Source organism: Cherax quadricarinatus, chromosome 55, assembly GCF_038502225.1.
Source record: "Cherax quadricarinatus isolate ZL_2023a chromosome 55, ASM3850222v1, whole genome shotgun sequence".
Classification (NCBI taxonomy): Eukaryota; Metazoa; Arthropoda; class Malacostraca; order Decapoda; family Parastacidae; genus Cherax; species Cherax quadricarinatus.
Genome location: NC_091346.1, coordinates 20,767,133 through 20,779,406, shown reverse-complemented (window position 1 = coordinate 20,779,406; position 12,274 = coordinate 20,767,133). Strand labels below are relative to the sequence as shown.

At 43.4% G+C, this 12,274-nt stretch overlaps 1 protein-coding gene across 1 annotated transcript in view; it reads right to left on the bottom strand.

Moving 5' to 3' along the window:
• LOC128698948 (homeobox protein ceh-30-like) overlaps positions 1-9,987 on the bottom strand; it is an 80,630-nt gene extending 70,643 nt beyond the window's left edge. The window contains exon 1 of the mRNA XM_053791397.2: positions 8,817-9,987. Coding sequence (XP_053647372.2) covers positions 8,817-9,042 — 226 coding nt within the window. The 5' untranslated portion in view covers positions 9,043-9,987. The remainder of the gene's footprint in view (positions 1-8,816) is intronic.
• Between the last annotated feature and the right edge of the window lie 2,287 nt (positions 9,988-12,274).

Sequence of the window (12,274 nt, the reverse complement as noted above, 5' to 3'; positions counted from 1 at the left end):
ATTATACCTACCCCTGACACGTGTGTGTGTTAGTTACCATTTTGTCCTAGGCACATGTCGATTAGACACTAGGCCTGTTGTGTGTGTGTGTGTGTGTGTGTGTGTGTGCGTGTTTGTGTGTGTGTGTGTGTGTGTGTGTGTATGTGTGTGTGTGTGTGTGTGTGTGTGTGTGTGTGTGTGTGTGTGTGTGTGTGTGTGTTACGATTTTGTCCTAGGCACATGTCGATTAGACACTAGGCCTGTTGTGTGTGTGTAGGTGTGTAGGTGTGTGTGTGTGTGTGTGTTAGTTACCATTTTGTCCTAGGCATATGTCGATTAGACACTAGGCCTGTTGTGTGTGTGTGTGTGTGTGTGTGTGTGTGTGTGTGTTTTGTTACCGCATTTCCTGGATTCAGCATCGTAGTCTTTACAGCACTAGGGCAGTAGGGTAGGAGCCTCTTAGATTCTCTCAGACCTACTACTAAGTCCCTGTATGGAGCCACCAACTAATTAGTTATAATTATAACCATAATTTTTAAAGGGGTGGACGGGTAAGCCAGAGGAAGGCCTCGGTCAGATGATCAAAAGCTCCAACGGCGGGTCATCTTCTAAGACCCGCGTCAGGAAATACTTGTCCTGTTACCTGACAAACTTTATTTAACCTAGCTTCCAGCTTTGTCTTGCTGCTCCCGACTCTTCGCCAACATTCACTGCTAAAGCTTCTAACGTGTTTCTTATTTGGTCATTTAACGTCTGTGTTACCTTAGTCAGGACCCTCACTTATGCAAGTCTTTCCTTGTCTTTCCTATAAAAATTAATCAATTGTTAGGAAGTACTATATCAGTAAGAGTCATATAGTGACTGGGAAAAGAGAGGTGTATTTCCAAGAATCATAAGCAGCAGTACAAAGCATTCGTCCCTGTGATCCAGGCAGCGAGAGTGAAAATAGTATACCGCCGAAGCCGCTAGTTTATTGCGCACCCCGCAACCATCTTGTGGACGGTAGCGCAAGAGTATATGGATGCACAAAAGACATAGGAACTAGGCCCCAAAAGGGTTAACAGCAGTACATTTAGTATATATCTACAGATTCATGTCATCTTTTGCAGGCAAATAGATAATGAGATACTAAGGCGTCGGCTTGTGACATCTGAGCGAGCCATTTAAATGTTTGTAACAGGAAGTTTACATTTGCTGAGCTTCTCACCTAGAGGCCTACATTGGCATTATGGCACCACATCTCTGTCTCCTAAAGGACTACTGATGTCACTGATATATTTTGTATTTTATGATCCTATCTTAATGAGTGCCGCATGAGAAGGTTATTGAAGGAAATATGAAGAAAAATGAGAAATGGAGTCATCTTGATCAGTGGATAGTAATAGATGTGAAGGTCGCTCATGAGGAACACGAAAAAAGAAAGGGCAAAAAGCACCTTGCGGGGCGCCAAGTACTGAGAAGGGGAGAAGATAAGGTCACAATACCGTGGCGTCATGAATTCATCATTAACCCACGTTCTGAAGACGAAATATTAAACAATGTTTCGATCCTGGTCATTTGTCAAGTCGTGATTTTATATTTGTCCAGTACCGACCGAAATGTCGTTTATAGATTATGAGCGAAGGAGGCCCAAGTTGAATCGTCAACATTCCTGAGAAAGATCCCCTATGTAGGAAGCTCTGTATACAATACATATTTAGAGGTGGAAAGTAGAATTTGAGAGATGTTTGTACTATACCATGTGAAAGGGATTTTAAAAGTATCCTGAACTATGGGCAACCCGTGCTTGTCTGGCTGACAACCAAAACGCCCGGGTTTAATCCAGGAGAGTCGACAGGCGTAGGCTGTGGAAATATATATACCAGAGGTGATAATATTAACAGGAAGACCGCGTTGATGTAATCGTGTCTCGCTATCGTCACTATCATTGACGGTTTTAAATGTACCTTCCACAGGTCACTGATAGCTCTGAATGAAAGTTCCACAGGTCACTGATAGCTCTGAACGAAAGTTCCACAGGTCACGGATAGCTCTGAATGAACGTTCCACGGGTCAGTGATAGCTCTGATTGAACCTTCCACAGGTCGCTAGTAGCTCTGAATGAACCCCCCCTCAAGGAAGGTTCTTTGATGTTGGTGAGGGGCTCTTGATTTAGGGAACTGCATCTGTGCTCCAGTTCCCCGAATTAAGCCTGAATTCCTTCCACATCCCCCCCGGCGCTGTATAATCCTCCAGGTTTAGCGCTTCCTCCTTAATTATAATAATAATAGCTCTGAATGAACCTTCCACAGGTCAATGATAGCTCTGAATGAACGTTCCACAGGTCACTAATAGCTCTGAATGAACCTTCCACAGGTCACTGATAGCTCTGAATGAACTTTCCACCTGTCAGTGATAGATCTGAATGAACCTTCCACAGGTCACTAGTAACTCTGAATACACCTTCCACAGGTCAATTATAGCTCTGAATGAACGGTCCCAGGTCACTAGTAGCTCTGAATGCACCTTAAGTAAGTAAGTAAGTTTATTCAGGTATACACAAATACAGTTACATAGAATTATCATACATAGCAGCATATGTGTAGAGAACCTGGGATAACCCAAAAAAGTCAGACAGAGTGACTTATTTCCATTGGGGTCCTTTTACCTTATTATTATAATATAAAGGTTATAATATTTTCTTATTATTCTGTAATGAAGATAACATCTTATTGTCATACTTAAAAGACTATCTACTACACGAGGGTCATTAAGACTGTCTACTACACGAGGGTCATTAAGACTGTCTACTACACGAGGGTCATTAAGACTGTCTACTACACGAGGGTCATTAAGACTGTCTACTACACGAGGGTCATTAAGACTATCTACAATACGAGGGTCATTAAGACTATCTACTACACGAGGGTCATTAAGACTATCTACTACACGAGGGTCATTAAGACTATCTACAATACGAGGGTCATTACTAGGAATAAGGTAAAATTTACACGTATGTTAGCTAAAAAATAGAAAATCATTCCCCTCCCTTTCTGTAGCTACATTCATCAGACACCTTTTGGCACTCTTCTTGAACTGGTTCATGCTATGACAGGCCTTGACATGTGCGGGTAGTCTGTTCCATTCCTTTATTGCTGTACAATAAAAGGTGTTTGAAGCCTGGCCACTGACTGTGGCTACTACAAAGTTGTGCTCTCTCCCGCTAGTACTATGATTACTTTGGTTCCCAACCTTGACAAAATTGACAGCAAGATATTCTGGACACTGTGAGCAATTTTATAAACATGATTTAGCTTCAGTTGTTTTACTCTGTCTTCAACATTCAGCATATCCAACTGCTGTAATTCATCCTGGCCTACATGTTCTCTTGGTCCCAGCCCCAGGATGAATCTTACTATTTTATTCTGGGTGATTTGCAGTCTATCTTTCAGTTTTTTTGTCAAGGCAGAGTACCATGAAGAGCAAGCGTAATCCATATGGCATTGTATAAGGGCTAGACATAGGGTCCTGCGAGCCTCAGTAGGTAGACACTGTGCTTGTCTATACAGGAGCTTCTATACAGGAACCTTCCACAAGCCACGCACAAACAATCCCTTTCTAGCATCCCGTCTCTCACCCCGCCAAGATTAAACATATCATTCCGCAGCTTATCCTCTCAAATTCTTCATGGATTTCCTGTCATACAGTAGTCATCCAATTTCTCGAGTTATGTTTAGGTTAGGCTGTTTGTGTGAGAGAGTGTGAATACGTCACAGATAAGAAGACTGTAGAGAGGAATTATTTTGAAACATTCAAGTGTATGTTACTCGACTTGACCAAATTATCTCATAATAATTGACACAGATTTAAATAATAATAATAATAATAATATAATTGAACAATAAAAAACACATTAATTCATAATAATAATAATAATAATAATAATAATAATAATAATAATAATAATAATAATAATAATAATAATAATAATAATAATAATGATAATAAGTCAGTATTATTTTGAACGCTCAAATTAATGTATTAACTATATTTAAGTAGTGAGCTGCATCTAGACTTCAGTCTATATTGCCTAATATATACTGGCAACATTATTCCCTTCTATGAGGTGTATGTCTGTCAGTGTATATACACTGAGAGTATATGTTAATTCCTTTTCTTAGATATTAATGTAATTTTGACTGGTGGTCAGCAGGTTAATGACCCTCGTGTAGTCTCCAGGCTTTAAATTCCAATAACCAACCGGAAATCAGCTCACAGAAGGGGAATTTCCGGACCGTAGAGGCTTGTTGTCGTAAAACAATAGCGACATCGGCTCGCAAATGAAAGACCCGGGTTCGATCCTGGGAGGAGTGGAGGCGTATGGAGACAGCTCCAGTTAGCGGGTTGATCATGTGTCTAGGACAGTCGTCAGGACTCACTTGTTCTGTTTCCTGAAGGATAAAACACCTCTATCTAGGCTATAAATTCGTGTAAAATAATGGAAATAAGTTCATTGGGAAATTCACGAAAATACTGAAGAACGATCGTTCAGTAAACTTAGTGACGTGGTTTGCCTTCTTCCTTATTACATTTTATATTATAATTTTTTCGACATTTTATTTTTTTTTTTTTTTTAAATTTTTACAGCTTTTGTAGTTTTATACATTTTACATTTTACGTTTTTACATTTTAAGATGTATACATTTGTACACCATTTTTCGTTGTGCTATTATTCCTGCCCTTAATAGCCTGTTGTTTAAAAAGTATCACCTTCCTTGTCGCTATCAACTCTCCCTATCTTCTCTCAAATCTGATACTAATATTGTTGTCCTTTCTGACAAAGACAATTCGGGGGTTGTCTTTGATAGCGAGATTTACCTCGGAAAAGCTGAAGTCTTGTTCACTAACTAACGCATCTACACTCCTCTCCTCACCAACCTTCTTGGTCGTGTCACGAGAATTTTCAACTATAAACTTTGGACTCTCTCTAATCAACGTCCTCCTGAGTTTGATCTTGGTCAACGTTTCCGTGTTATATGTCTCTCTCTACCTTATTTCTATGGTGTTCCTAAAACTTATAAACCTAGTATTCCTTTACATCCCATTATTTCTTCCAGAAGTTTTGTCTCTTATTCTCTTGCCTCTTGGCAACATTCATGGCCTGTAAGATGCTACGTCTTGACGTTGTGTGCCTCTTCACTAATCTCCCTCTTGATGACGTTCTCAATTTACTTAGAGTGAAGGCCAGTGAAGGGTTACTTCATCTCCCTATATCTACAGTTGTCTTTCTTGATCTTATTCACCTTTGTGTGGACGCCAACTTTTTTCCTTTCAAGGTAAATTTTATTCTCAAACCTTCGGCGTTTCTCTGGGCTCTTCTCTGTCCCCTGTGCTTGCTAGCCTTTATATAAAATACTTCGAAACTTCTATTTCTTCCTCTGGTTTCGCTATGTAAATGATATCTTTGCTCTTTTGCCCCACGACTCTTGTCTCTTCCAACAATTTCTCGATGCACATAACAACCTTCCTCCTTGCATCAGGTTCAAAGCATTCATGAATGGTCATCTAACTCTTTGCTTCCCTTCCTTGATGTGCATATCCATTGCTCGGGTACAGGCTTTTCTTTTTCCGTTTATCGCAAGCCTAGCAAAGCTGCATAAACATTCACTATCTTTCTTACCATGCTCCTTCTGTCAAGAAAAGTGTTCTTATATCTCTCTTCTCCTTGTCTTCCTCATTTGTGACCCTCAATTTCTTAACCTGGAAATTTCTACTCTTCACAGTTCATCCTCTCACCTTGGTTACCCTTCTGATTTCATGAACTGCCTTCTCACGTGCTAAACGGACTGTCTCCTCTCTCAAACTCTCTACTACTGTGAAATCTCCTGTTCTGTGCCTTCCCTATATTGCCAGTCTCCCAAGTCTTAACAACTCCCTCTGTTCCTTAGACATCAAACTTACTTTTCGCCAAACTAATACCCTTCGTAGCAATTTAGTTCGTACCTCTCGTCCTGTTACTAAAGTTTCCGGGGTCAACTCCATTTCCTGCTCGTCTTTTCCTCTCCAATAATATGGAGAAACTGGTCGCTTTTCTTCTGACAGGCTTAAGGGGCATAAAAGAAGTGTCAGAATTGCCGACACCAATGTTAGAGATCACAGTCATCCAATTAACTGGTCGTCTGTCAAAACTGTCTGCCTTCCCTTCAAGCCTTCACAGATGCCTTCTTGTTGAATCATCCCTTGTACACAACTTTCCTAATATGACCCTGAGTTTTGGCTTTGACTCTGTAGATGCCTTCTTTTCTCATTACATTGTCAAATGTTCCAAACTTTAGTGCGCTGTATGACCCTTGTAGGTTTAGCGCTTTTTTTATTATAATAATCCAAACTTCAGGACACTTGTGACTTGACCTGATCTTTACCTCCTCTCCTTACCTATATTTTCTTTGTCTTTTCTTTCTTCTGCCTGGCGGGTTCTATCCTGTTCCCCCCCACCCCCCCCACCCGGGTTTTTGTGCCACTCTCGTGGGCCATTAGCTCTCCTGTATTGCTCGTGTTTTCCTCTTTAATTTTCTCTTATTCTTAGACTGCCTCCACTACAACACCAGTGCTTCGCTAACCCATGTTTCACTGACACTTCCCTTCTTACTGCCACCTCTGTCACTGCTGCACTACTACTACTACTACTACCACCGCCTCTACTATTACTATACTACTTCTTCCTCTCGTTCCACTACTCCCGGCCCCGCCCCCTCGTATATATACTGGTTCTCTTCTCTTCGCGCATGTGTGTGACTAGTTAATGGTCCAAGACGGATCGAAACGTTGTAGTAAATTTCAGTCTCTTAAGTGCTGGTTATTTATGTAAGGATATTTTAATCCCTAAAATAGAGATTAAAGTTAAACTCTCAGTGTATATATATATATATATATATATATATATATATATATATATATATATATATATATATATATATATATATATATATATATACAGAGAGAGAGAGAGAGAGAGAGACAGAGAGAGAGAGAGAGAGAGACAGAGAGAGAAATGTACCTCTGGATGTATATATGCTTTCAACCAGTCAAGAATACTTCAATACGTAATAATATAATTGTGTGTGTGTGTACTCACCTACCTAACTGTGGTTGCAGGGGTCGAGTCATAGCTCCTGGCCCCGCCTCTTCGCTGATTGCTACTGGGTCCTCTCTCTCCCTGCTCCATGAGCTTTATCAAACCTCGTCTTAAAACTATGTATGGTTCCCGCCTCAACTACGTCACTTTCTAAGCTATTCCACTGCCTGACTACTCTATGACTGAAGAAATACTTCCTAACATTCCTTTGACTCATCTGAGTCTTCAGCTTCCAATTGTGACCTCTTGTGTCTGTGTCCCATCTCTGGAACATCCTGTCTTTGTCCACCTTGTCTATTCCGCGCAGTATTTTATATGTCGTTATCATGTCTCCCCTTACCCTCCTGACCTCCAGTGTCGTCAGGCCGATTTCCCTTAACCTTTCTTCGTAGGACAATCCCCTTAGCTCTGGGACTAGTCTTGTTGCTAACCTTTGCACTTTCTCTAATTTCTTGACGTGCTTGACCAGGTGTGGATTCCAAACTGGTGCTGCATACTCCAGTATGGGCCTGACGTATATGGTGTACAGAGTCTTGAACGATTCCTTACTGAGGTATCGGAACGCTATTCTTAGGTTTGCCAGGCGCCCGTATGCTGCAGCAGTTATCTGATTGATGTGCGCCTCAGGAGATGTGCTCGGTGTTATACTCACCCCCAGGTCTTTTTCCTTGAGTGAGGTTTGCAGTCTTTGCTCATCTAAACTATATTGTGTCTGCGGTCTTCTTTGCCCTTCCCCAATCTTCATGACTTTGCATTTGGCAGGGTTAAATTCAAGGAGCCAGTTACTGGACCAGGCTTGTAGCCTGTCCAGGTCTCTTTGTAGTCCTGCCTGATCCTCATCCGATTTGATTCTTCTCATTAACTTCGCATCATCTGCAAACAAGGAAACTTCTGAGTCTATCCCTTCAGTTATGTCGTTCACATATACCAAGAACAGCACAGGTCCTAGGACTGACCCCTGTGGAACCCCGCTTGTCACAGGCGCCCACTCTGACACCTCGTCGCGTACCATGACTCGTTGTTGCCTCCCTGACAGGTATTCTCTGATCCATTGCAGTGCCTTTCCTGTTATGTGTGCCTGATCCTCTAGCTTTTGCAGTAACCTCTTGTGAGGAACTGCGTCGAAGGCCTTCTTGCAGTCCAAAAATATGCAGTCGATCCACCCCTCTCTCTCTTGTCTTACTTCTGTCACCTTGTCATAAAACTCTAGTAGGTTTGTGACACAGGATTTTCCTTCCCTGAAACCGTGCTGGTTGTCAATTATACACTTGTTTCTTTCCATGTGTGTGTGTGTGTGTGTGTGTGTGTGTGTGTGTGTGTGTGTGTGTGTGTGTGTGTGTGTGTGTGTGTGTGTGTGTGTGTGATGTGTGTCCATATCACATTAAGAGAAAATCATCAGTAACCACTTCTAACGTCTGTCAACCTTCAAATAAAACTTTCATTGTTAACGTCACATAAACAAAACTGTAGTGCAGTACATTGTAATTAAGTGTTGTAGTACACTGGAGTATAGTGAATTATAAAACAATAGGGTTTAGAAAAAATGTGCAGTACGTTGAGTAGTACACTGTAATAAACCGAGATGTAACACTTTGTATTGCACTGGGGTGTAATACACTGTGTATTACGTCCCATTATACCTAGACAGTATACAACACTGTTATAACTTCGCCAGTCGTGCCTGGGGAGGGGAGATAATTGAAAGAAAATAGTTTTTCCTCACCTGGTGTAGGGGTGAGTCTCTTTTCCTGTGGGTGCTCGGGTGAGGGAGGCGGGGACGCCGCCCCCCTTGGCGACCTGCTGCTCCCCTCATGGATACCAGCAGCGGCGAGGCGTGGACAGGGTGAGGTTGGGGCGAGTCGGGGGTCCTGAGTGAGGTGGGGGCAAGGAGTACCCCTCAACACGTCCCCCAGTAAATCTCTGATGAGGAAGGATTTGTTGGTGCTCATATCGGGTCTGAGCTGCTCACTACCCCAGCAGACACTGTGTCCTGGGCATCACTGCTATACCAAGTCTGTCACTACCCCAGCAGACACTGTCTCCTGGGCATCACCGATATACCAAGTCTGTCACTACCCCAGCAGACACCGTGTTCTGGGCATCACTGCTATACCAAGTCTGTCACTACCCCAGCAGACACTGTCTCCTGGGCATCACCGATATACCAAATCTGTCACTACCCCAGCAGACACCGTGTTCTGGGCATCACTACTAACCCAACTCTGAGCTCAGCAACACAGATGCTCAACCGTGATCTCCACGTCATAGTTCCAGCGCTCACTGGTACATTAGGAGCTCTGAATGACTGAGCTCCGTGGGGAAATTTCTCACCACCGTGTGAGTCACCACTGGACACTCAAGAAAGACAGAAGGGTACATCACCGTTGACACTGGAGTACTGCGTCTACCACCTTTTCGAACTGTCCACCAACTTTTGGCAGTGAAACCTGGCACTATCACGGAATCGGGGCAGTGAAATTTTGAGTCAATTCAAGCAGTGAAATGTGGTACTTTGTCAATCTACGTTGGTATACTCGGTACTTTTAGTCAATCGACGCCATTATACGGTATTTTCAGCTAATTTACGCCGATATACTTGGTACTTTCTGTCACTCTTGGTTGGTATACTTGGTGCTTTCTGCCATTCTGGGCAGTAACTTGAAAGTCATCTCTTTGGGTGTCACCGAGAGGCTTCAGTCTGCCTTTCCTTCAGTTTAATATATCTTCAGTAACAACAATAACCATAACATTAATCAGTGAAGTCTGTTGAGATGTGTAAGGATGTCCAGTGAGCAGTATAGCAGTGGAGAGGAGGTGGTGCTGGCGTGTGTGCTGCTGCTGGAGGTGTGTCGAGGTGTGTCACCACACACACAGACGTGTTTACACACCCAAATATCAATCTTAGCGTCAAATGTCGGCGATAACACCAACAATTCAATGTATATTACCGCAAATCGTCTCTTTTCAGGAGCGGCGGCCGCTGATTGGTGGGCCTCGGGTCCTGGCGCGCGCTCATTGGCTCCTCCAAAGTGGTGACGTAAGAGAGCAAAAGATTGGGATGCGGGTGCGTAAACACTTAATTTCTATTCAAATTGTGAGCAAATTGGCGCAGAAAATGATGCCATTAGGCAAGTGCCTCCCCTCGGTGATCCTTCTTCCAGTTGGTAACATGATTTTCGCTTTTTCCCACAAGTTTTTGAAATATCTAGAATTCTGGGCTTGTTGGCGCAGCTCAATTTGCGTCTCCGTAAAACAACCAGGAATGTTTGAAATTCTCCTGCAATGCTGTTATAGTTAGCAACATCCATATTTATAGTAAAATTCTATGGTTTCAGCCTACTTCTCGTGGATAGAAATATCGTAACTATCGAAACTCAGTGAAGGTGAGCGATAAATGTGAGAAAGTTTGGTGACGCCCCCGGGCGGCCAGCAGTCAGCAAGTCGCGCGCTGATTGGTGCAGTCATAATCAATGCTGCGCTCTGATTGGTCCTCCACTAACCAGAGGTGGTGTTGCCATATGAGGCTCGCGGAAGCCTCGCTGTTTTCATTCAATATGTCACACAAACTCAAATTTTATAGAGTGGGATCCGAGCTGATCACGCTATAATTGGAGGCTCGGAGGGCGGTCGTGCCACGTAATTGTGCGTCTTTGAACGGAAAATTGTGAATGGCGGCTAACGAGAGCTGTTCATTACACCGCAGAGCCCTGCGCTCACTGATTTACTGCTCATTACGTCGCTTGAGCGGAATGATTTCTTTATCAGCGGAGAAGCCACTAAACACACAGTGGCGGCACCCACACTGATAGTTGCTTCCGTGTAATTAAACGTCCACTAATGAACCACTTATCACGCTATCATTACTGCCTGCCGCTGCTCCCCCAGCGCCCGCCTCGCTCCAGGGAGGGCAGGGGGCAAGCAAGACTGATGGAGCAGGGGGAGAGGCAAGGACTAAGAGCAGAGGGAGAACTGGAAGTTTGAACTAAGAGGAACGAGGGAGAGGGTAGAACTGAGAAAAAGGGGCGAAGAAAGGGTAGACCTAAGGGAAGAGAGGGTAAAACTAAGAGGAAGGGAAGAAAGAGAGGGTAGAACTAAGAGGAAGGGAGGAAAGAGGGTAGAACTAAGAGGAAGGGAGGAAAGAGGGTAGAACTAAGAGGAAGGGAGGAAAGAGGTTAGAACTAAGAGGGACTAAAGAGGGTAGAACTAAGAGGAAAGAGAGGGTAGAACTAAGAAGAAGGGAGGAAAGAGGGTAGAACTAAGAGGAAGGGAGGAAAGAGAGGGTAGAACTAAGAGGAATGGAGGAAAGAGGGTAGAACTAAGAGGAAGGGAGGAAAGACAAGGTAGAACTAAGGAAGGGAGGAAAGAGGGTAGAACTAAGAGGTAGGGAGGAAAGACGGTAGAACTAAGAGGAAGGGAGGAAAGAGAGGGTAAATCTAAGAGGAAGGGAGGAAAGAAGGTAGAACTAACAGGAAGGGAGGAAAGACAAGGTAGAACTAAGAGGAAGGAGGGAAAGAAAGGGTAGAACTAAGAGGAAGGAAGGGAAGATGAGAGGGGAAAGTACTAGAACAGAAAGACGGGAAACAGGAGGGGAAAAAGGGAAGATGGAGTCCACAAAAAACAAGAACAGAACGCGGGAAAAAAAGAGAAAATGAAGGAATAATCCAAAGGAAAAGTAAAAAGAAACCTCGTGAATGACTGGGGGAAGAAACCTCGTGAATGGCTGGGGGAAGAAACCTCGTGAATGACTGGGGAAAGAAACCTCGTGAATGACTGGGGGAAGAAACCTCGTGAATGACTGGAGGCAGAAACCTCGTGAATGACTGGAGGCAGAAACCTCGTGAATGACTGGGGAAAGAAACCTCGTGAATGACTAGGGGAAGAAACCTCGTGAATGACTGGGAAAAGAAACCTCGTGAATGACTGGGGGAAGAAACCTCGTGAATGGCTGGGGGAAGAAACCTCGTGAATGACTGGGGGAAGAAACCTCGTGAATGACTGGGGGAAGAAACCTCGTGAATGACTGGGGGAAGAAACCTCGTGAATGGCTGGGGGGAAGAAACCTCGTGAATGACTGGGGAAAGAAACCTCGTGAATGACTAGGGGAAGAAACCTCGTGAATGACTGGGAGAAGAAACCTCGTGAATGACTGGGAGAAGAAACCTCGTGAATGACTGGGAGAAG